General features: G+C 58.6%; 1 protein-coding gene across 13 annotated transcripts in view; it reads right to left on the bottom strand.

Moving 5' to 3' along the window:
- Window positions 1-20,742, bottom strand: part of TCF3 (transcription factor 3) — a 35,877-nt gene extending 15,135 nt beyond the window's left edge. For 11 of the 13 annotated variants that reach the window (XM_033854794.2, XM_033854787.2, XM_033854789.2 and 8 more), the window contains exons 1-5: window positions 20,460-20,742; window positions 18,408-18,539; window positions 15,138-15,210; window positions 1,799-1,872; window positions 1,561-1,639 (exon numbers count right to left, since the gene is read on the bottom strand). In XM_033854794.2, coding sequence (XP_033710685.1) covers window positions 1,561-1,639; window positions 1,799-1,872; window positions 15,138-15,210; window positions 18,408-18,479 — 298 coding nt within the window. In that variant the 5' untranslated portion in view covers window positions 18,480-18,539; window positions 20,460-20,742. Of the gene's footprint in view, window positions 1-1,560; window positions 1,640-1,798; window positions 1,873-15,137; window positions 15,211-18,407; window positions 18,540-20,069; window positions 20,294-20,459 lie in introns of those variants that run through there. The other 2 variants (XM_073803482.1, XM_033854791.2) reach the window with 2 other exon arrangements.
- Between the last annotated feature and the right edge of the window lie 4,294 nt (window positions 20,743-25,036).

Raw genomic sequence — 25,036 nt, forward strand, 5'->3', positions numbered from 1 at the left:
GGACGTGGGAAGCAAAGCTGGCCAGCCCAGCCAGGGCTCTGGGCTCCCCACTGCAGGGTGGGGCTGCTGTGGTTTGACCCTGCGTACAGCAGGCACCAAGCAGGGGCATCCTGAAAGGAAGGCTGAGGGAGGCAAGGAGACAAAACAGAGGTTCTGGGAGGGGACCTGCGAGATCCACGAGCCCTGTGGGTATACAGCGGGTGCCCAAGCCATGCACCGGGCCCGGGCATCAGAGTATGAGAGGGGGAAGGAGGACAGACACCAAGAGCAGACCCACCAGGTCTCATCGAGGAGCTGGACCAGGTTGGGGGCCCCACGGGAACAGAGCGACCCTCGCCCCCTGGGCCTGGCACTCACCGCCCGCTGCCCCACCATGGCTATCGCCAGCCCCAGTCCACAGGCAAGAAAACCAGGGCCCAGGGAGGCCGAAACTGCGCCCACCTCCCCACTGTCTCGCTGGGCCTGGCCTGGGCTCCCTGCTGCACTCTCTGAGCTCCTCGGCCACTGGGGCGTGTGGCGGGTGTGTGGCACAGCTGGGCTCTGGGCCCTGCTGACCAGGCCCGGCCGTGGGAACTGCCCGTGCCAGGAAGAAGCCGGAGGAAGGAACAGCAGAGGGGAACCGGTGTCGTGGCAGGTGCAGAGGCCACCCGGCCAGCCCTCACATCCCGGTCTGGGAGATGCACACAGACTCCCGCTAGACACAGTGGGTGCCGGACACTGTGCTCCCCCTTCCTGCCTGGGACTGCACCCAGGCCACGCTCGCCCGTCTGGCTCCTTCCATGCGCCAGTCCACAAGGGCTGGACCCCAGGCCCTCCGGCCTTGGCTGCCCCACTGGTTGGTTGGGCCCGGCAACGAGAGTTCACCCACCTCCCCCAGCAGCCACCAACCCCGCCGCCATGCACCTCGGCCTGGGAACCACTGGGGACGGTGCCAAAGGAGCCTACCTCACCCGGCTGTCATGTGCAAGGACCTCGTGTCTCAGGAGCACCAGGAGTGCGCAGCCCAGGCCCTGAGGCGGGAGCTGACTCACCCCCCCGGCCCCTTTCAACCTCCAGAGATGCCAGCTTGGCAGTCACCCCGACACTCCCTCAGAACAGGGAGGGCCCAGGCTCAGCAGGGCCAGCGCTCGGACATCCAACCAGGGCCTGAGGGTCCCAGAGGCCGGGTCCCTTCTCGCTGAGCCTCAGTCTGCTCATCTGCGAGATGGGGGTGGGCCTTCGGGCCTAGGGAGCCAGGTGAGTCCTTACCACTGGCTACGCAGAAGGCTCTGAGACTCCCCATCCCCGCAGGTCGGGAAACTGGGTCTAGAGAGGGGACCCTCACCCAGGTCCCGATGCTGATTCTCACGGTCAGGATGCCGGTGCTCTGGGGAGAGCAGGCGAGGGGGCCGGCCTCAGACTCGGCCTCCCCAGGTTGTCAGGACTCCGGAGTCCACTTCCCGGCAGGCACCTGGCTGGTCCCCACCTGTGTCCTCTGCTCTGGGTGGCCATCCCGGAAGCCCTGGTGCTCGAGGACCGAGCGGGCACGGGGGTGGGGGCAGGGACCACGTGGACACTCACCTCCGAGCCCAGGTCCCAGGAATGTGGACGAAGCGAGGGTGCCGTGGGACTCACTGAAGTGGGCGCCATCACCGTAGGTCTGTAGAGGGGACGGGCAGGGATGAGGGAGGCTCAGGGACGCCTCTGGGTCAGGATGTGACCGCGCCACAGAGCCCAAAGCACCTGCAGGCCAGGCCGGGGTTCTCCTCGCGCTCGCCCACCCCCACCCCAGGGTCTCAGGCCTCCAGGGGCTCCTCACCCGGCTGGGGTCGAAGGAGGAACTGTTCTGCTCGCCGGTGCCCCACGAGCCCGAACTGGGCCGGTCCTCGAGACCTGTAGGGCAGGAAGGCAGGGTTAGGGGCCTGGCCCCTGGCCGCTCCACACCAGCCGCATCGCCTCGGGGAGCCCTCACTCGACCTGGGAAGCTTTCCAGGCCCCTCCCGACCCAGCCTGGAGCTGGAGCCCGTCCAGATGCACCCACCCTAGCACTACCCATGGTGACACCACTGCCAGCGGCAAGCACCCCGGACACACCGGCACTAAGCAGACCTCTGGGTCCACGGCCCAAGAAACAATTCCACCACCAGCTGCTGGCAAACTTGCCATTGCTGCTGGCACACTTCTACCCACCCGTGCAGCTCCCAGCCCACCCTGGACGGAGCCCTCACTTGCACTCTGGGCTTCCCTCCCCAGGCCCAAGTCCCTCCCTCTGGCCCAGGCTCATGAAGGCATCAGGGAATGGGAATGAAGGATATCTCTCATCTCGAGAGTGGGAGCCTCCCCCTTCCCATCTCTGGCAATTCGAGAGGCGGGGCTGTCCCTTTGTTGAAGTAACAGCGGCAGCTGCCGCGGACTACCCGCCAGGCACAGGCTGGCGGCAGGGAAGGAGAAATCCAATCCGGTAAGATAGGCGGGGCCCGGGAGGCCCAGGTGTGGCAGGGTTAGCCACCGTGGGGACAAGGACCTTCGATGGAGGGTGGGCAGGGCAGGGCCCTTATCTCCCTGAACACTAGCCCAGGGGCCCAGCCCAGGACCCGGATCTTCCCAGCAGGCAGGCACACGGGCCTGCACCCTTCCCGGTTGCGTGAGCTCCAACACCGTCCATCAAGGGCCACGGGGCTCAGGGCCTGCACAAGCAGAACGGGAGCAGTCCCCGGGCCCCTCCCACCTGTGCCTCAGTTTCCCTGCTCTTCAGATGGGGTCACAAACACGCCCTACTTTGCAGGGCTGGGGGTGTCCACGTACGAGTCTGAGTCAAAGCTGCCCAGGCCAGGCTGAGCCAGAGAGGCTGTGCCCAGCCCTGCCATCTGTGCCAGGGGACGTACCCCACCCCACCCCCGACCCCACGTGGTGGACATCCCAAACACCCCAGCCGGAATCCTTCACCCCGCCCTCCTCTGCGCATCTGTACCAGAAATTTCTTTCAAATTGCATCCTTCTCTTTTGGTGCCTCTGAGTTAATCATTCCCCTGGGGAGTTGGTGTTTAATTGCTGTCTGATTTGCATAACTATGCATATTAATCTCCCAGTCTGATAAATATTCATATACCTCGGTTAGATTCTGTTTTCTAATCAAAAATGTCCAATGTGATTACAATGCGGAGCTGGGGGCTGCTTTGGCGGGCAGGGGGTCAGACGGAGCTCCCATGGTCTCCACAAATCCATCTAACATGTGCTGCCAGGTTTGGGGTGTCTGCACCCCAAGGTCCTGAGTCCCCACTTGGGCTTTGGGGCCGAGAGCAGCTGGTGAAGGGGGGGTGACCCTGGTAGAAGGCCCAGCACCCGAGCCCCCGTTTCCCTCCACGGCCACTTACTTGTCATCCCCTCGCTCTCCGGTGCCCGCCCACGAGCTCGTTCGGCTCTGGGTCCCCCACCCCCATGGGCATCCACCACGGGCCCCAGAGTCGCCAGGACACTTGAGCAAGAGAGCAGGAGGCCAGGTCCAAGGCCAAAGCCAGGCCTTCCCACCCCCCTACCCCACCACCGAGGGCTGGCAGGGTGACGGGCGCTCCTGAGGCTGACACCCAGGGACCCCTCCAACTTGGGCCCCACAAGCTTCAGGTAGAGGCAACCAGGCCCTGCTCTGCCCTTTCTGGTAAAACCCCCCTCACCCAGCCCCAGCCTCCCCGCTGCTGGAGACCAGATGACAGAAAGAGGGATGGGCCCTCCCCCACCGCTGCCATTAATAGTTATTAACCCCCCACTGGTTAATTATGCATTTTAAATAACCCAATCATGAATATTCATAACATCTCTTATTCACGTTCTAATTAAAATGTACTAATAGAATGAAACGTTGCTGTCGCAATATAATTTCTTTTTTTTGAAGTGCTGGAGGTGAAGTGGTGGCAGGGCAGCCCCCGGAAAGGTCATCTCTCTGCTCAGACCCAGCCCTGCCCCCAGGAAGAGGTGGGAGATGGACAAGCAGAGGGCTGGGTGTGCCCAAGGGCACCACCCGCCCCTTGGAGTTTCAGATCTGATCCGAGACAGCCTGGGTGACAGAACTGCCCACCGTGAGGGCTGCCGCCAGGATGACCAGTGTGGCACAGCTGGACGCGCCCAGCCCGGGCTCCAGCCGGTGTCGGACACCCCCTTGGCTGGATGACATGGGGGGGCAGGCCCCTCTGAGGGGCCTCCGTCCCGGCTGATTCCTCCAGGGCAGGTGTGCCAACTGTGACTGGACCAAGTATGGCCCTTGCCTACTTTTGTCAGTAAAGTTTTATTGGCGCATGGCCACGGACGTTTGTTCCCTGTATACAGCGGTGTTGGTTACAACGCAGAGATCAGTTGCGATAGAAGCTGTCTGGCCCTTCACAGGGAAGGTCTGCTGACCCAGGCACGGAGAAGATTCCAGGAGCAAGTCCCTCCGTATGAAGTAGCCAGACTACCAGACTTCAGCACCTGGAGTGTGGAGAAGACGTGGTCACAGGGCCTAGGCATGGCCCTGCACCGTCCCCACCACAAACCTGTCACGTAGCCATGGTCGTCAGGGGCTTCGTGCTGCAGCCCCAGCTCTGTCAGCACCCCCCCACCCGGGTGCCCGGGCTAAATCCCAGGAGCCGTGCTCTCCCCTTCCCTCACTCCACTGCCCCCTACCCATGGTCTCGGATCAGAGCCTGGCTCGGCCTTGTGTCCCCTGGGTCAAGCCCCATCCGTACAGCAGTGTCCCCCCCACCCCAGGTTCCCTGCCCACACTCCACCCCAAGCAGCCTGATGGGAGCTTCTGGAAGCAAAACCTGCCTCTCCTCCCTCCCTCTAGACTCTCCCATGGGTCCCCACTGCTCTCAGGGTAAAGACTAGACCCCTCCCTGACCGCCCTTCGCCCCCAGCTCACTCCTCCCTGCCCAACAAGTGAGCAGATCCCCAACCCCGACCCAAGCTCTGCCCCAGTGGTCCCCACACCTTCATCGCCCGTCAGGGAGGTTGCCTTGCTGGCCCCCTGTCCCCAGCATTGCCTGAACAGGGCTGGCCCCCAAACAACCTCGACAAGTATCTGTTTTTGGCCTCTTCATTGCTCTGATAACTATCCAACCAATCACAATGTCCTCCGGCAGTGCCATCCTCCTGCGGTCACAGGCAGCTACCACGGGACTGGCGGAAAGAGCTCCCCACTCGACGAGATGTTAATTAACGCACGAGTAGATGACCCTGTGTGGCTAAGCGGCTGCTGTGCTGGACGTGTGGCCCCCTAGGTAAAGACTAAAGTAGCAACGGCAATAAAAATAACCACCATGCACCATGATCACAGCTGAGAAAAAATTAACAGCACCTGAGGGCAGCCGTCTGCTGGTCCTCACGTAAGTGTTTCCTTCCCGCCACTATCAGCTCCCCAAGGCCGTCAGCTCCCCCTCTGGCTTTTTCCCCTTAGAATTAAAATCCCCGAGAAACGGGATGGTGGCCTGTTCAGCAGCACCTGGGGTCTCATGAGGGGCAAGCCCAACACAGGTGTGAGTCAGGAGAAAGTCCTTCCTCAAGTGGGCCGGGGCCTCCCTGCACGGGCCAGTGGGGTCCTCACCTCTCTTCCTGTGATGTTTGGGGCAACTTCTGAACTCTTACATCACTTCAGACTTGAAGGAAAGCTGCGGGGAGATGCACGACATGCCCCAGACCCTCTCATGCCTTATATGCGCCCCCTTTTTCATTCGCCCCTCCGTGTTCACAAGCAGCTACGCTTGTCTCTGGCCTTCAGAGTTTCAAAAGTTGCTAGGAATTCCAGGGCGCCAGGGAGCTCCCGCCAGAGGGAGCAGGTTCCAAGTGGCTGGAGGAAAAGTGCCGGAGCGGCTCACAGCCCTTGCTGCCCCTGAAAGTGGGGGTGGGGAGACAGGGGAGCTGGAGCTGCGCCCAAGCAAGCGGATCTGAGGCTGGAGAGGAAGTGAGTGGAGGGCACAGCCCACCATTTCCAAGAGCAGATGGTCCCCCAAACCAGGGCTTGGGTCCAACCCAACCTCTCCTGAACCCCCGGAGCTGCAACCCCCCAACCCCAGAGGCTTCCCCAATGGGCAGAGCTGGTCCTCAGGTGGGGGGCCCACAGATGCGTGGTAATTCAGAGGAACGGGGTCCCCCAGCTGCAGAAACTGCCCTGCCCCCTCCCTCCTGTGAATTTCAGATTCGTGACCAAAGCAACAGCAGAAAGACCCCATCCTGCTTCAGTCTCAAGGGGGACCCCTCTGTCCAACGGCGAGGTTGGGAGGATCTCGCCCACCCCACCGCTCAGCCAAGTATGAGCTCAGAATCCCAGCTGGGACCTCCCTGCAAGAAACAGGCCCAGGGCGAAACAAGCAGGGAACACAGAAGATGGACATTCACAGATTTAGGATTTATCCCAGAAGCATATCTAAGACCACCACCACGCGCCCTCAAGGCAACTGCAGAGCTTGTGGGTGCCGTAGAATAGAAGGAAGATAAGGCTTCAGGGAGAGAGTAAGAGCCAAAGCAGGAAAAACTAAGAAGTTTCTGCTGCCAATTCACAAGAGATTTTAAAAGCAGCGTCAGGGGCTTCCCAGGTGGCGCAGTGGTTGAGAGTCCGCCTGCCGATGCAGGGGACGCGGGTTCGTGCCCCGGTCCGGGAGGATCCCACATGCCGCAGAGCGGCTGGGCCCGTGAGCCATGGCCGCTGAGCCTGCACGTCCGGAGCCTGTGCTCCGCAACGGGAGAGGCCGCGGCAGTGAGAGGCCTGCGTACTGCAAAAAAAAAAAAAAAGGAGCGTCAGAAGCGGCGAGGCAGAAGTGACAATGCACAAGAGGTGATCGAACAGAAGGGTGGGTTCTGGAGACGCCCCCAAACACCAGGGAAGGGGGGATTCTGAGACAACAGACACGAGGGCCTAACACGAGCCCAGACACCGGAGCCGGCATCCCGGGAGGAACAGGAAAAACACCCAAACCTGGAGTTAGAGAAAAACCCGGAAAAACCCGCGCACGCTCCCTGGAGGCTGCGCGCGCACGATGACACACCCATGGGGCTGGAGCTGAGAGAAGGAAGGCGAGGGAGGGCCCAGGAATTCCACCCCCAACCCACTGCCCCTCACAAGAGGCAGGAGCCAGGTGCACATCCAGAGCCGCACCCCTCCCTGGAGAACAACCCCAAGGGAGGGGAGTCCCAGCACAGACCCTGCGAGTCTGCAGGACGCAATGGTGCAGGGATGCTGAGCACATCTGGGCCACGCGTTAAGTTAAACTAAGTGGAATTTCGACGCCATCCCAAGAACGGGCACCAGAGCCCGCAGGTGTCGTGCTGCTTCAGGCACTTCCTGTGGTTTATCCCACTGAACCCTTAAGTGGCCGCCATCAACCTTACTTCCCAGATGAGGAGACTGAAGCCTCGTAAGTGGCAGAATGAACACAGTAAGGACACGTGTTTCTCAGCCGGACACAAACATTCCGAACAAAGAGAAACAACATTTCTAAAGAGTGGCAACGTGTTTATACCAAACAGGAGGGTTGGGGAGGAACGCTTTCCTGCAGGACAACAAGATGTGACTTCACTCCTGAGGCGGAAGGAGCCAGACTCGGGAGGCTTCAGCACATTCCCTAAAACCATTAGAACCACCAGCAGCACAGCCTTCCAAACCCAACCCAAGAAAAAACACCAGGCACGACTGCAAGGAAAAAGTATAAAGACGGGAAAACCTAAAATAAAAGCATGGAAAGTGTAAGACAAATGCAGACTCAATTGTTTTGAGAGCTGAGAACACAGCACCTACACAAAACAGTTCTGGAACGAGTGACTCAGGAAGACAATCCGACGCACATAGATATACCAAGCCTGTGCTCCGCAACGGGAGAGGCCACAGCAGTGAGAGGCCCGCGTACCGCAAAAAAAAAAAAAAAAAAAAATTACCAAGAATCTATAAAAAAATAAATAACGAAAATACGCATTATTGAAACCAACAGGATATGGCCAAAGCCGTCCTCGGAGGGAAATCTATAACCCTCAACATGATTACTGGGCGAGAGAACAGTGATAAACAAACGGGCCTTCTATTCAAAAGTCAAAAGAGAAAAAAGAAAAGAAAAACTAAAAAAACGGGAGGAATTAAAACAGAAGTAGTGGGGAATTCCCTGGTGGTCCAGTGGTTAGGACTCCACGCTTTCACTGCCAGGGCCCGGGTTCGATCCCTGGTTGGAGAACTAGGATACCACAAGCCACATGGCATGGCAAAAAAAAGGATAAATTAACTAAATTAAATAGAAGTAGTGAAGAGAAAAGCAGTTAATTGATAAAGATCGATTCGTCAATGAAGCAGATTCTTTGGGAAAAAAGTCAATACAGACACGAGACAGCTGGGTCCAGGACAAGGGAACAAAAAGAATAAGTAGATTCAGGACTGAGACATGGATTCATAGGCTCCGGACACGCAGGCTCAGCGGCCATGGCTCACGGGCCTAGCCGCTCCGCGGCATGTGGGATCCTCCCAGACCGGGGCACGAACCTGTGTCCCCTGCATCGGCAGGCGGACTCTCAACCACTGCACCACCAGGGAAGCCCGGATTCCTATATTATTGAAGAATGCAACACAAACCATTTTTAAATGTGCCTGAAACGGATGATTTTTTTCCCCCCTAACAAAATGCTAGAATTTACAAGAGGAGTGGACAAAATCGCAACAGGCCAATCGCCGCAGCAGAAATAAAGCAGTTGGGGAAGGTGTCACATGCAAACAGGGTGGCAGTCTGCTCCCCAGTGCCCAGAGAATGGGGGGCCCCACTTGCTGGAGACTGTTCCAGAGAAACTGGTGCAGAAACATGGCAGGGAGCCACAAGAAGCCTCAGTGCCACACGACATGGGAACGCAGGCAAAATGCAAAACGGATGCTGGCAGATCTGGTCTGGCAGCTAAACAAGGATATGGACCAAACCCAAAATTCAGGGAATAGCTGGGTGAGAAAAACCATTAATGGACAGCGTCAGGACGTGGGGAAGGAGGAAACCAGGGGCTGTCCTGAGGCACCCAACACACCACAGTGATGCCAATCACTCGCGTGGATGGTCACATAGGACCAGAAGGAAACGCCCTGAACATGATAAACACAGACAGTCAGAGAGATCTATCTTCAATCAACAGCCAGGATCAGGCCCGGTCCTGCTGGCAAGAAGCCAAACAGCACACACCCAATGTGGTTCTACGAACACTTGCTGATGTGAAAAGGCACATGGCCTCCGCACCAGGATGGAAGAGACCTGAGGATGATTGACCTGGAAAACCAAGCCAAGGGAAGAATGCAAATAATTAGGGGATGTCAGGAGGCAACCAGGTAGAAAATATGGTAAAAAAGATCCCCAAACCACAGCATGGAAAATCCTAAAACACCTAGAAACAACCCTCACTGCAAAAGTATGTGAGCAAATTAAGGAAGAAAACTATAAAATGGCTAAGTGCCTTATGCTTTCATTTTCAAAGTTTATCTTAAAAACTTAATATTAAGGGTCAAAACTTAAGGAAGAAAACACCAAGTTCTTAAAATATGAAAATGCACTACTATAAACACAAACGGTTCTTCCGAAATTTACCTATGAATTTAACATAACATCAAAATCCCAACAGGTAGGCTTGTTTGTTTTGGAGGGATGTGGGAGGAGACATAACAGTTATTCTAAAGATCATGAAGAAGAATCAGCATGTCTGAATATGGGGTGGGGGACCCTGAAAAACAACAATTGAAGACTATAAAAACACCACAAAGCTAAAGTAACTAGGGGACTTCCCTGGTGGTCCAGTGGCTAAGACTCCACACTCCCAATTCAGGGGGCCTGGGGTTTGATCCCTGGAGAGGGGACTATATCCTACATGCCACAACTAAAGACCCCACATGCCACAACTAAAGATTCTGCATGCTGCAACTAAAGACCCCACATGCCACAAATGAAGATCCCACACGCCACAACTAAAGATCCCACATGTGGCAACGAAGATCCCACACGCTGCAACTAAGACCCCGCACAGCCAAATAAAAGAAAAGAAAAGAAAAAGAAAAAAGAAAAATTTAGTAATAATTCTAAAAAGCTACGGTAACTGACACCAGGTAGTACTAAAGTAACAGGAAGGTAAAAAGATGAGACAAAAATTCATGGATAAATGGCAATTTAGGAAATGCTTTAAGGTATTTCGAACCACCAAGAAAGGTTTTCTTGAGTTTATTCTGTTGTCCTAGAACTTCCTAAATTAAATGCTTACTCCATTTCTTTTCATTGTATCTGAAGACTGTCAAAGGCTATGATTCTTCCCTAAATACAGCTTTAGCTGCACCTTGTAGCTTCAGTGTGTTTAGATTATTGCTGATTTCCGTCTAGCCTGTTTTAATTTCCTCTTTAACCCAAGAGGTAAACAAAAAAGAATTTTGTTATTTCCAAGTCATTAAGCTTTTTACTTATTTCTACGCTTTTTGGTCTTTCACTTCCAGTTTTACCACATTGTTCTCAAAGAATATGGCTTATACTTTGGTCACTTTTTTTTTTTGGTCACTTTCTTTATGTTACAGGTTTTTTTCTGTGCACGGTATGTGACCAATTCTTATAAGAACGGTATGATCTCTTTTACAAGGCATGGCCTTTAAAGGTAAGGGCTTCTAACTGGAGGTGCCCCTCAGAATTGCCTGGAGACTCTTACAGGCCCCATCCCAGGCTTTTTATCAGTGTCTCTGGGTCCAGGGCCCAGGGGTGTGTGTTCTGAGCACTCCCACGGGTGAGCTGGATGTGTGCCCTTGGCCAGGAACTGCTCCATAAGCTCAACCTTGATCACTTCACTGTTGAGGTTCTCTACCTCCCACTTATTTTTCACTTTTTTGCTCTGCCAAGAACTGCAAAGGCATGCTTTTCTGCCCTCCAGCATCTTTTCCCGTATATTCCTCAACTTGATGGAATGAGGTACAGGCACATTCATGACTGTCACATCTGCAATGCAGAATGGACTGTGTCATCTAATTCTCAAGGATTTTGCAGAAATGGCACCAAAGCTAGAACAACATAGAAGACTTGACAACATAAAACTGAAACCTGTAAAGCACTGAGGAAAATTAAAAGTCTCCATCATCAACAACGGTTATAAGTGAAAACTTAGGGAAAAGGCTGCAGATCACAAAAGACTAACATCCTTCCTCTATAAAAAGCTATTACAAATCAGTAAGTGCAGCACAGTGCAGCAGTACAAGACACTACAGGGAAACAACACTGGGTGGCTAGCTGAGATGGTTAATAAACTCTGAATTTCAGCTTCATCGTAAGTAAAATGGGGATGACAATCGCCCTTATTTCACCAACCTGTGAGGAGTGAGGACTCAGAATAAACTATCCAGGCTCAGTGCCTGGCATACAGCGCTCAACAAATGTTGACTTAAGTTGCTGTTGATAAGTGTTACTGTTGCTGTTGTTTTAAAAAGTTCACCAGATACCAATAAAAAGGAACAAGCTGTTGATCCAGCCAACAACTTGGAGGGATTTCCAAGGAACTGTGCTCAGCAGAAAAAGCCAATCTCAGAAGGTTCCATGCTGTATGGTTCCATGTATGTAACATTCTCGACACAACAAAGTTGGGAAGATGGAAAAGAGTAAATCAGGGGTCGTTAGGGTGAGGGGTGGTGGGTGGTGGGTGACAGCAGGTGGGAGGTCATGAGGCGATAGAACAATTCTGAACAGACCACGGTGGTGGCTTCATGGCACTACACACGGGATAAAACCAAGCAGAACTACACACACACAAATGTGGGCACGCAGATCTTGTGAATAAACTACAGTATCCAAATAAACTCTTGTAGATCGTACCAAGGTCAGCCTCCCGAGTTGGTGTCATGTGAGGAACTTGCAGGATTGACAGCTGGGGAGGCTGGGGAGGGGCGTGTGGGGCCGCCCCGCACATTTCTTTACAACTTCCTGTGAATATATCACTATTTCAAAATAAAAAGTTCACTAAATCCAAGAAAAAAAGGGGGTACTGATCAGAAATTCATCAAAAAATAACTCATCTGGCCAATCTGCTTTTGGAAAGATAATCGCCCATGATTAACATGTAAATGCCCATTGAAACGGCACATTTGGAAGAGGTTGGAAACAGCCAGCACTGGGACGCCAGAGGGACATTCTTACTGTGGAAGCAAGTCCACGGCTGGCAGTTCTAGCCGGGAACTTACTCTGAGGCCATAACCGCACAGCTGTGCTGAACCAGGGTAGATGCCGCCTTGCCTACCTGTTAGGTTTGTACCCAAGGGCACGTTACCTTTAGAGTCACACAGACCAGGAAAGCTGTGAGACAGGAAAACAGGGAAAACGTCGTCTCCTCCGGTGTCAGCAGGTGTTTCCCCATATCTCGTGGGGCCTCGGACCCTGTAGGTTGTGGCAGAGGACGTGCTGCCACTGAGAGATCTGTGCCTTGGGGTTTCCCAAAAGGGAGGGAGTGGAAAAATTATCCCCGTTCTGCAGTCTTCTGCTCTAGATGATGAGGAGAAATCCTCTGGCCTCAGGGACGGCGCAAGCAGCCCGCACACCCCACACGCTCAGCTCCTCTTCCCGAGACCTTCAAAGACCCCTCCTCAGAGACCTGTCCCCGCTGGCCTGGGTTGCTCCTCTCCTAACATGAAGTGCCCTTTCGAAGTGAATCTAAAAGAAGCAAGTTGACTCAAAGGAATTCTAAGTAGAGAGACACTAGGCCAAGACGTGCAAGGAGAGTGAAGGGGAGAATGTGGCTGAGCGTGACCTACTAGCATTCAGAAACTCTTGTCCCCTTAAAGCGACACTGCCCGTCTGCAGGGCGGTGACCCATCTTACAGATGAAAAAAGCTGAGGCTCAGAAAGGGGTGACTTCCCCAAGCCCTATCCCGCTGTTGGACCACCAACCTTTCCACGCCCCCCACCTTCCCCTGGAGTCTCCAGCTCCACCAACAAGGGAGTAGGGAAATGAGCTCAGAGCTGGGAGAGCCCCCCAAAGGGACCAGTCTCAGTTCCTGTGGCTCCCGGGTCTGGAGCTGCGAACCCCTGCACCCCCTCAAGGCAGACACCGAGATGCGCCCCACGCCTCAGTTTATAAGGCACTTTCACGCCCAAGGACTCGCTGAACCCTCTGCCGATGGGGAGACTCCCACTTTACAGACTAGGAAACTGAGGCTTGCAGTCACACCACCTGTGTCAGGTGACACGGCCTGCCTTGTGCCTGAAGTGGCAGCAAGGAGGGAACCTCTAAGCTCAGGTCTTAGGGCTCCCGGTCCTGTGCCCCCTCCCCCGCCCCAGACAGCACTAACTGCTCAAATGAATTGGGGAAAGGGGTCCCCAGCTGTGTGTCCAGAACTGGAGACCTCCTGGGCTGGACCAACCACACCACAACCCTCGTGGGGAAGAAGAAAACTCAGCCCGATGTGCAGCGGGACAAGGCTGGACCCTCCCCACCTGAAGTGGCCAGGGCAGGGCCCTTGAGCGGGCTGCGGCTGCAGAAACCACACAAAATCAACCTGCAAAATTCACAGGGGTCCCAGTCAGGCTGGGCCAGGCATGGGGTGTCCTGGAGGGGCCCCTTCCTTGGGGGTTACTGGCCCCAAGTGGACACTGGGCAACAGGAGAGAGCAGGGGGATGACCTGGGGGAAGATGAGGGAGGGACTGTGCCACCACCTCCAGGAAGCCTGCCGGGGCCTGACCCTCTGCCTGAGGCAGGGGAGCAGCAGCACCCCCTGCTCCCCAGGGCTGTTTTGGGAATGGGGAGGCAGGGTGGCCTGTGGGGATTTCCACACTTCAGGGAGGACTCTGGCCAGCCCTGAGGCCACTTCCTCAGGCGGACAGGAAGGCCAGCGTGGGGCAGTGGGGTCAGCAACACGATGTCCCTCCTTTTGCAGGGGGGGTGGGGGGAGTACAAACCACCCTTGAAACCCCCTCCTCCTCCAGCCAGAGCCCACTAGACACCCTGATAGAATCTGGAAAAGACAGACCCTTCCATCTTGGACCCCAGAGACGTGGGGGGACACGGCCCCCATCCCAAGACCCCAAAAAGATACTGAAGTCCGTGCAGAGCTCTGGCCTGCCCAAGGGGTCCCCTATATCCTCCCGACAGCCAGAGCGGGCTCCTCCCCATGCACGTGGCTCCTCTCAAAAGCCCGAGTTCACAAGGCCCTGCACGGCCTGCCCTCCCCCCCTCCTCTCCCCACCCCTCCTCCCTCTCCCCCTCCCTCACTCTGCTCCATCCACACAGGCCTCCTCACTGTTCCTCCAACTCGCCAGGCATGGTGCTGCCCCAGGGCCTTTGAGCCCCCACGCCTCTGCTCAAACATCCAAACACCTCTGTGGAGACAGCCCCTACTGCCCTCCCCACCACTCTGCAACCTGACCCCTGCTCTATGCTCCTTGAGGCCATGCCATCTGTCCTCCCTGGGCCATGTCCTCTGCACTCAGTACCAGGCAGGGTGACCAGCTCATCCAGGTGTGCCTGGGATGACCCCAGTTGGAACGTTCAAAGTCCCAGATCCCAGGAACACCCCCCCCAGACCTCGAACAAACCAGGCCAGGTGATCACGCTAGTGCCAGGTCTCATCAACGATCAGCACCTAATACATACTTGAATGAAAACAGCCAGGATCAGAGCAGGATTTGGAGAAAGCTGGGGTTCCATATCACACTCCTCCTGGGCCTCAGGTTCCCTCCCTGGGGATGGACTGGACACCCAGAACCCCACTGGGGCCAAGGAGACCCTGGAGGCTCAAGTGCCCAGCTCACCCAGGCCCTCGTGAGTCACCGAGTCCCCCACACCCGGACCAGGGGCCAGGCTCTCGGGGCAGGGTGGACGGTGACACCATGCTGACCACGGGGCTCCCTCCCTTAGCCCCAAGGCAAGTCACACAAGCACAGCGGCAGCCGCCTCCTGGGGTTCCCTTAGGCTCACCATCCCCCCACCGCACGCCCACATGGGCACCTGGACCTCCGCCCCAGGCCCCTCACCCCCACTCCACCTGGCGGGCCTGAGCGCTGCCCCCAAACACCTCTCCCCTTAGTGCCTAGTCCACAAGGCTGCGCCCGGCAGCCAGCCCCACCCCACGGTCGGCCCCCCTCACCCTCCATGGGCCCACCCTTCACACGCGGTGATCTCCTCAAGCAAACAAGAAGCCCCCAGGCAGCCAGCGGGGTCCTACCTGAGCTTCCAAACTGGGCCCCGGCCAGGGAGGTGGGCCGGCTCTTCCCATTGGCCACCGGCAGGGGGAACATCTGCGGGGAGAAAGAGGGGGTGAGGGGGGGGTGCACAGCCCAGGGCCACAGCTCTGCCGGGGTCCTGTCCCCCAGGAGGCCCGAGGCGCCCCGAGGGCCCTGGTGGGAAGAGGCTCCCCGGTGCCCCTCCAGAGCAGGGAAAACTCCCCTGTTTACCTCTGTATTTGTTTTACGGGAATGAAATAACATGAAGGCATTTGATACAATGTATCCGCTTAAAAGTGATCCAAAGTTTTCTTCAAGTTTTGGCTTTATAAAAAATGAGATCACTTACACTCCCAGGTGGATCGCTTGTCCCACCCGTGTCCCAGCCGCGGACCCCGACCTTCACCCTAGGAGCCCGGCATCCACCTCCCCACGAGCCCCTGACCCCGAGCGGTGGGAGTGCAGGGAAGACAGCCAGGCTCCACCACTGGGATGGTGAGCGGGGAGGCCCCCACGAGCCGGGCTCCGGGCTCAGAGCTGCACCCTTCCCGGCCAACGACAGTGCAGTTCTCCCGGGTGGGCGGGCACCGAGTGTGAGTGCATGGCCACGACCCCCCCCAACTCGCTCACCCAAACCCAGTGTTAAGTCCCTCAAGATTAAACAGCTTAGCAGCATTAACTGGGAAAACCCAACATCAACAAACCCTCGTGCTGCAGAAGAAACAAACCATGACCCTACCCTGCCCCAACGGCCTGAGTTTCAGAGGTTCTTTTGGGGACCAAGCAATTTAGAGTGGCCGCAATCAGCATTAAGGCTCTGTGGGGAGCAGCTGACAAGCAGGACATGGGGGTGTGCGTTCTGTGGGCATGACTTGGGGCAGCATCACAAGCCCTGGGAGTGACCCAGGAAAGGGGGTCCTGCCCCCACACCCTGTTCTCCAGAAGGGGAAACTGAGGCCACAGGCTGAGCTGGCAGGGCGAGTGCAGACTCGGGGCAGGTGTGCACCCAGGCACACCCAGGACTCGGGTTCTCACGGGGTCTGTAGTCCTCTCCGGGGGCAGGGCTGTGCTCACCGCACCCAGGGCCTTGGCTTCAAGGCGGGCCCCTTTCCTGCTGGGGACACTGAGGCTTGAGCTGGGGGAGGGGCAGGCCTGGGGATCAGGAGTCTGAGGGGGGTGGTGCTCAATTCTGTTTCTGTTTCGCCCTCCAGGGTGCCAGGGGCCGCTGACGTGGCACTTGCCGCGGGGTGGGTGGGGTGGGTGGAGGGAACTGGTCTGTGTCCTGCAGGCACTGAAGGTCTGTGATCAGCCCAGCCAGGCCCCCACACCCCCCTCGGAGCCTCAGTATTCCCTTCTGTGAAACGGACGCAGCGTTCGCACCGTGCAGGCTGTTATGAAACCCAAATGCACGTGGGCATCGTGGGCACGTAAGGGCCTCTGCACGCGCAAAGCTCAGAGGAGCACGGTCGGGCCACCAGGCAAGCCCACGGCACCCTCCCCGGCCCCTCGCCCTTCACGGCTGTCGTCAGACCCAGGGACCACCTGAGGCCCACACCCCCTCGGAGCCACCAGCTTAGCAGGCGAAGCTCAGGGCTGGGGCAGAGGCGCAGTTTTACCAGCTAGGAGGAGCCGCTTTTCCTGGCACTGAACTGGCAGTTGCCTCGTTGACTTTAGAGGGACCTACCCCAAGGAGGCGCTTTCCCTTCAAAATCTTTTCAGTCGAAAATTTGTTTCAAAAAAACAAATTAACTCAGTGTCTCTGGGGCAGGTGGGAAGAAAAGGGTGTGAGCCTCCTGTGATGGGGGGCTGCCTCAGGGCCTCTCTCCTCACGGGAACAAGGAGGTCGAACAAAAATCCAGTTCTGGGTTTTCCCAGAGGACACACACTGGGCACCTCGCACGCTCAGCTTCACCTTCCTCATCTGTGAAATGGGTCTGAGCTGGGGGCGGGGGAGTTTGGACCCCCTGGACAGCAGGGGGTGGTGGGCAAGTGGTTGAGGCTGTGGGTGTGGGGGGGGCGAGATCAGAACCTGTACCACCCCCTCCCCTGACCCCCAAGCCCGTCTGTTCTGGCCCAGTGGTCTGTGACTTGTCAGTTTAACAAAAAAACAACTGAGCAGCACCCCTGATTCCTCAGCTGGGACGCAAAAATAAAACGGGGCTTAAAAATACCGGCATGGCCCTTCCGGAGCCGCGGCCGCTCCGTCCCGTGGGCTGTGTTTTTCCGCAGGGCGGATGATGTCGTTTCAGTTTGGGGACTTTTGTTTCGACAGACCTCAGTGGCCTGGGCCTCATACCAGCAGAGAATTAAATTCAGACCGAAAGCATCCTCCCTGAACCCATTTCAAACCAAAATAGTGCTCGCTGGGGGAGGGGTGGGGGCAGGATTTAGGGAGTCCACACACAGCTCCTGGGTTTGTGAGGAAACGCAGACCACCCCCCCTCCCCCCGACACAGGTGGCCCACTGCACAGACAGGCAAACCAAGGCCCCCAGCCCTCCAAGGGACGGTCCAGCTCCCAGCCTCCCTGGGCCCGCCTGAGCTGTGTGACCTCTGGAAGGCAGTACCCTCTCTGAACCTCCATCGGCCTGGCTGGGGAACGGGCTGTGTCAAATGGAGCACACCGCCTGGGAAGTGTGAGGACATCCCCCTGCCCCCCCCCACCCCGTAGACCCACGGCACTGGCTCTCGTGTCAACAAACTGAGGAATCACACGTCCACTGCCTGTGACCTCTCCTCATTTACAGAAGGTCTCCACAGAGGACACCTAGACTATGGGCTCCCACCATCTTTGGCACCCACGAGAGCATGAATAACCCCGATCACACAGTTTTACAGGTCCCAAGGCAAGGTCACTGCATGCCCAGAGCCAAGCTGGGGCCTCACAGCCGAGCCTCCCCAGAGAAAAGCTAAAGGCCATGGGCAGTCCCTCCCTCGCTCCGGACCTCAGTTTCCCCAACTGAAAACTGGTGGGTTGGACCCACTCTGTGCCTGGGCAAACAGCTGGATGACGACGGGTGCCTCTGGAAGCCGACAAGGGCCCCAAAGCTGCACCCCGCCGCGGAGGCGTCAACCCATCCATCCGAGGGCGCCCCAATTCCCCTAGCCCCACCTGGGGCTCTTTAACCCATAGGAGCTTGAGGTCCAGATGCTGGCAGTGTTTTTGGCACAAGCTTCTTTCCCAATGTCTGGGGGGCGCAGGAGTGTGGACAGCTGGGCATGCGGGGGGCAGGGGGGAGACGACGGGGGAGGGGGACGGAGAGGGCCGCTCACCATGCTGAAGTCTAGGAGATCACTGAGCTCCTTGTCCGTGCCCACGGGCGCCATCCTCTGTGGCTGGTTCATTCTCCAGCGGCAACGGGGAGCCAGGGACCGGGGGTGGGCTCCTCAGGCCTAGAGACAGCCCTGCAAGGTGCCCGCAACGGATGCAAGGAGAGGTGAGGGGTGGAGAAAAGAAGAGCTATGAGTGACAGTGGCCGAGGTGAGCAGATGGGGGAGAGCTCTTTAAGAGCCCCTCTAACTGCTCTGGATCTGGGTCTTCCAAGGCTGCGTCCCTCCCAGACTCTGAGACATGGGGGTGGGACAGCCAGAATTCAGGGACTGGGGCCCCTAGAGACCCCTCCCCAGAGCCCTCAGGGAGTTTGAACAGTGTGGGGGGAGCGCAGAGTACATTCCCTGAACTCCCTCTGCGACCACCAAGGAATCAAGTTGCAAATTTTAAACTGGATGCGGGGTGGAGTGGTCCCTTCCCAGCTTAGCCAGAACCCGCCCCTCTCCCCGCCACCCCTCCCATTTCCACCCACCCTCAGGCTTTCCACTGGCCCCACCCCAGGAAGGGGGAGGGGCGACCCGGCCCCGCCCCAAGGGAAATTTGGTGACACCCCCCCAGCAGCTGTCAGAGCACGTTGAAGGCCCGGTCACCCCCAAATTCAAAGCAAAAGAAATCCACAAGACGGCGAAACCCCCTTCCTGCTCCACAACTAAATAGGGGGGACGCCCCGCGCAGGGACCTACCCGCAAAGCTTCCCACTACACTTAACCTCCTCCCCCCCATAAAAAACCACCAAATTCTGGAAAAAAAAAAAAAAACAACACCCTAGATTGTTTTATTGTCACGATGTATCCGGGAATTATTCTTAAGCAACTTTGAAAACATCCCTTGCGGGGGTGGGGGTCCCAAGACCAGGGTTTCCCCCCACCCCGCATGGTCCCTAGGGGCTCCATTCTAGCATGGGGGGGATCCACCTGCCGGGCCCCATCCCACACCCTTAAAAGAGAGGAAGACAGGGTCTCCGTCCCACAGTCAGACAGTGAAGTCCCTCCAGCTTCTCTTCCCCGAGCCCCAGGTGCGGGCGGGGGTCGCGAGCGAAAGGGGGTTCCGAGATCGAGGGAGACCCGACCTCAGAAGCGGAGAAACCCCCTCTTTGTTTGCCAACTGGAGACGAGTGTGAAACGGATGCCCCAGCGCAACCCCTCCCCCGCGAAGCTTTTTCTTTTTTGGAAAGCGTGTGAAACTGACTTTTTTTGAAGAGTACGAAACCGCACTTTTTCGTGGGGTGGCTGAAACCGATTTTAAGACAGATCTGGGGGGGCTAAACACGCTTCTCTAGAAGAGCTGAAACACTTCTGGGGTGTCACGAGAACTTTTGGGGGCTCGAAGGGGACTCGAAGGACGTGTGAAGCCACCCTGGGAGCAGAGAAGCAGAAACGTCTTCCTTTGGGGGGGGAGGGGTGGGAGGAGGCCCGGGAAACCAATCCCCACCCCACCCCCCGCAGCCGGTGCGGGCGGCGCAGCCCGGGAACCCTTTGAAGCTCGGGGCGCAGCCGCTGCCACCGCGCTGCTCGCCCCGAAGCTGCCGCCCGTGCCCGCGGAGCGCGGAACAGATGGGGCCCCCGGCCCGGCCCCCGGCCCGAGCCCGCAGGCGCGCGGCGCACCTTCCCCGCAGACAAAAGGACGCTCCCTCTCCCTCACTCGCTCCCCTCCAAACTCCGCCGCCGGCCGGGCCCCCGGGGGAAGGGGCGCTCGCGGCCTCTGCGCCGCTGCCCCGCCGCGAAGTTGGGCGGCCCCGCGGCGCCCCCCGCGCCCCCGCCCGGCTCCGCAAACTTTCCCGAAGTGCCGGCCGGCGGGGGCGCGCGGGCCCGAGCGCGCACTCCACGTCGCCGGCCCCCTCCAGCGCGCAAAGTTGGAGAACAATGACTCCGGCCGCGCCGCCCCCCGCCCCCCGCCCGCCCCCGCCCCGCGTCCCCGGGTCCCCGCGTCCCGCCGCCGTGCGGGAAGGCCCGGCCCGCCGGACACCAAGCGGCGGACGGTCCCGGCGCGCTCACCTGCTCGGCGTGGCCCGGCCCGCAGCGCACGGGGGGCGGTGGCATGAACGGCCCCCCCGGACAAAGGGGCGTCGCGGCCCCGAAGGGCGCGCGTGGGCGGCGGCGCGTGGCCCGGCTCCCCGCGTGTCCGCCCCGTGGGCCCTACGCGGCCAAGGCGCTGGCGGAGGCGGCGTGCGAGGAGCCCGCGGTGCCCGCCGGCCGCGTCGTTGGGCTCGGTCCGGCCCGCTACGCCCGCGGCCGCCGCCGCTGCCTCATCTTCCTGCGGCGGGAGACATGTTCCGCCCCCCACCCCGCGCCGCGCCCCGCCTCCCGCCCCTGCCAGGCCCCGCCCCGCGCGCGCCCCGCCCCGCCGCCGTCCGCGGATCCCTCCGCCGTTGCCCGCTCGCCCGGCCGCCGCCGCCCGCCCCACGCTTCCGCTGAACGCGGCTGAGGTCCCGCGGAGTCAGGAGCCTGGAGCGGGCGCGCTAGGGTTCCGTCGGCCAACGACCGGGGTCGAGGGCAGGGACTATCTTCCAGCGCGGAGGCGCACGTGGTCTCAGTGCACTGCCTGACGCAAGCGGGTAGGGCAGTGAGATGGAAAGATAAGGCAGAGCGACCGGGGCCAATCGGAGAGTGCGAAAGCCCGATTGGCGGGGCCTTCGGCCTTTCGTAACTAGGCCCCGCCTCCACCCCGCCCCCTTCGCTCGTCCCAATGAAGGAAGAGGCAGGACTCTCTGAGCTAGAGGCCGCGAGATGCGGTAGGGGGTGGGGCTTGCAGTTTTATTTTCAGGTTTGCGTGGCCGCCCGCACGGCCGTTTTGGCTCGGTCGTATCTGAGTTCCTAATGCTGGACCCCGGTGCTGGGTGTGGCGAGCGTTTCAGACCCCCCGAGAACGATTCAGACTAATCTTACCTGCCAGGCCACCGATGCCAGCTCTATTTTAGGGTCAGACAGCCCCACGTGTAACCCGCTCTGTGCTTCTGACTTGCTGGTTGCCTTTGCCTGCCTGAGACTCAGTTTATTGATCCATAAAATGGGATCTGGACCTGAGTTTGGGCAGTACTAAGGCCGGACCAGGGCTTCTGACTCTCAGTGGTCTGAGAGTCCACTTAGATCCCAAGGCCCCACACACACAGCCAGGGGCTCTTCAGCTTTTGGGAACCATAGACCCTACAGAATAAAAATAATAATTAGTATAAATTAAAATAACACAATCTTTCGTGGCCCCCTGTGTCCTCAGAGAGAAAGCTACACTCCCTTGCAGGCTGGGAAGAGGCCACGGGTACCCCTGGCCCACTGGGCTCCGGCCTCAGCAGCCTCCTCCTCCTCCTCACTATTCCAGAACCTGCCACGCTCATTCTCATCTCTGGGCCATTGCCCTGGCTGTGCCCTCTGCCTGGAAGGCTCTTCCACCCCATCTGCAGCCCTGAGTTCCCACAGTTCAGGGCAGCCCTCGGTCCAGGGAGCAGGGCTGAAAGGAAGGAAGAAAAGTGGGGGTCCTGGGGGGAGGGGGGTGGAGAAGACCCCAGGGGCAGGTGGGGAGCTCATGGGGCTCCTTTAATAAAGCCTCTTCCTGCTACATGCAAACTGGGCTGACCTTCACCCTGACCCCGTCTGGGCCAGAGCGCCTCCATGTGCCACAGGTCTGGGGAGAGGACTGAGGGTCTTGGGGTCGGGGTTCAAATCCCTCATCCCTCCCAGCATCACTGTGACCTCGGCCAAGTTCTTGCCACTCTCTTGGCCTCAGTTTCCCCATCAGGAGAATGGAAGGGTGATGGGCACAGAGTAGGTGCTGATGGGCACAGAGTAGGTGCTGAGGACATGTGTGTTCATCCTGCGGCCTCTCCCCACTGTAAGACCTAGGTGTCCGAAATGAGGGTCCCCTCAGCCCACAGTCTTTCCCTGGGCCAACCATGACTGCACAAGTCCATGGTCTGCTCTGGCTTCCTCCTAGCCTGAGGGGTTTCTCAAGGACCAGGCTGAAGCTGAGGCCCCTCCGGGACCCCAGCCTCACTCAGGTCGGGCCAGCACCCTCTCCCCCGACAATGCTAAGGTTCTAACCCACATGGGGCCAGTGTTCCTGGAGTTGACACACCCACCGAAGCAGGGGAATGATCCATTCATGGGCCATGCAAATACTGAGCACAGATAGTGTGCCAAGCTTGGTGCTGGACACTGGCGCACATTGGTGACTGTGACCTGTCCAGTCCCCATCCTCCAAGGCAAGATGAGCCATCAAAGGCTTCCCCCCCAGGGCATCCCCCCAGGGCTCCCCCCCCAGGGCATCCCCCCAGGGCTTTCCCCCCCCAGGGCTTTCCCCCCCCAGGGCTTCCCCCCCCCAGGGCTTCCCTGGTGGTGCAGTGGTTAAGAATCCGCCTGCCAATGCAGGGGACACAGGTTCGATCCCTGGGCCAGGAAGATCCCACATACCGCGGAGCAACTAAGCCTGTGCACCACAACTACCGAGCCTGCACCCTAGACCCCAAGAGCCGCAACTACTGAGCCCGCGTGCCACAACTACTGAAGCCCACACACCTAGAGCCCGTGCACCGCAACAGAGTAGCCCCCGCTCACCGCAATTAGAGAAAGCCCGTGCGCAGCAACAAATTCCTAGCACAGCCAAAAATAAATAAATTAATTAATTTTTTAAAAAGGCTCCTCCCTTTAGTCCCAAATGTGCTCTTTCCATCCATATGTTTGGGTGTCAGGTCCTCATGCCTGAGTGATTAAACCCATTGTACAGATGAGGAAAATGAGGTTTAGAAATCTCCTCCCTGGGGCCCAGTCCACCCTGGGGCTCACACCTGCCAGAAGGCCCTCCCGGCACCCACAGGCCACCGTTGTCTTCCTTGGGGAGACCCAGCTTGGGGCTGAGTCACCGGGAGGAGCAGCCCGTGGGGGCCCCACTCGGCCACAAGCTCTGCCCAGCCCCGAGGCCCGGGTGTGCCCTACAGGGCCCTGGCATGGGGACAGGCAGACAGCAGCTGGTGCCAGGGGCCCCTCGAGGCCAGCCACAGCCCGCCCCCCCCCCTCCTGACTGCGGCCTTTGTTCTCCTTTGGGTGCCAGCCGGGCAGGCAGGCTGGAGCCAGGGACCTGCCTCCCCACCTGGGGCTGCCTTCCCTCCCCCCAAGCCAAACCTACTGTGCGCTGCCGGGGTTAGGGACCCAGAGGAGGAGGAGGACCCCATTCCTGGTTGAGCAAACTCATGCCAAGGACAGATTCCCACCAGTGAGTGAGGCAGCTGGGGACAGAACATGGGGATGGTGGTGGAAACTTCCAGAAGACAGTAGTTGTGCAGGCCACGGTTGAGCACGGAGAGAAAGCAGTTGGACTTAGGACTTGGGGGCCACCCTGCTGACATCGTGCTTATTTGTCTCCAGAGTGGGCACCTTCTCCTGGGCTGTGAACAAGCCCACCCCCAACACTCTCCCACCCCCACCCAGCCCCTCCCTGCTTTTCTGAAGCCCGGGAGGAAGGGAGGGGCCCTTATCAGTCGAGCCAGACCCCACACACAAACCTAGGTTCAGGGTCCCGAGGGAAGCAGGGGGCGGCACTGCCTCTGGAGCTGCGGGCTTGGTAAGCCACCCCTGTGGAGGGGCCTGGCCCCGATTTGTCCACGCTCACCATGACCCCCACCCCAGACATCATCGGGGCTCATTCATTCATTCATTCATTCATTCTCCCTGGATTCTGGGAGAGAGGTCTCTGCAGGGCCTGTTGCTCGGGTCTGGGGCCAAGGGCTCTCGCTGGATACAGGGTGGGGGGCTTCTTACCCTCTGCAGAGGAGGGAGGAGGTGCTGGCCGTGGCGGGCATAAAGTGGACGATGAAGCAGCACTGCTGGCCACTCCCCAAGCCTGCCTCCCCTGGCGCTCACAGCCGTGGGCATAAGGAGGGGACCCCGTCCCTCCACCTGAGCTTGTCCTAGGGAGCCAGAGGGCCAGGAGGGCTGGGCAGGGTGGGTGCCTAGAGCCCCAGCCTCGTCCTCCCCATTGCCGGGGCACGAGGAGGGGCTCTAAACTTGCCCTTCTCTGCGGTGGGTTCCCTGGGGCAGTGACACTTGGATGTGACCAGAAAGATGAATGATATCAGTGGGTGAAGAATAGGAAGCACTGGGAGTGGGGGCACTGCACAGGTTACTTCAGGAAGCCATGAGGCTGGAGCCCAGACAATTGGAGGGAAGATGAGCGAAGGTCAGGGGCACTGGGTCTCCATGGTGGGGTCACTATGGAGCCTCGTGGGGATCTGAGCAGGAGAGAGAAGCGGTCCCAGTGGTGCCATTTGGAGGCTGCAAGTTCAAAGGGGAGGAGGAAGGATGATCTTTAGGGGAGAGAGGGGCTGGCCGTGGGGTGGTGAGCTGGGTGGGCTGGGGGTACGTTTGAGGGGTAACAGAAGGCTTGCCTGGGGTGGGGGTGAGGAGGCAGCCACCTATGGGCACTGGGTGTGAGGCCTGGGACCTCACTGCCTCAGTAGTGGTGCCCTCCTCTGAGCAGGGCCGTCTCAGGGCCAGTGACAGGGATGAATGGGGCACAGGAAGCCTGTGTCCCAGTCCCAGCCCTGCCAAGGCCCCAGGGGACAGAGCCCCAGGGGACAGAGCCA

This window comes from Tursiops truncatus, chromosome 3 (assembly GCF_011762595.2).
Source record: "Tursiops truncatus isolate mTurTru1 chromosome 3, mTurTru1.mat.Y, whole genome shotgun sequence".
Taxonomy (NCBI): domain Eukaryota; kingdom Metazoa; phylum Chordata; class Mammalia; order Artiodactyla; family Delphinidae; genus Tursiops; species Tursiops truncatus.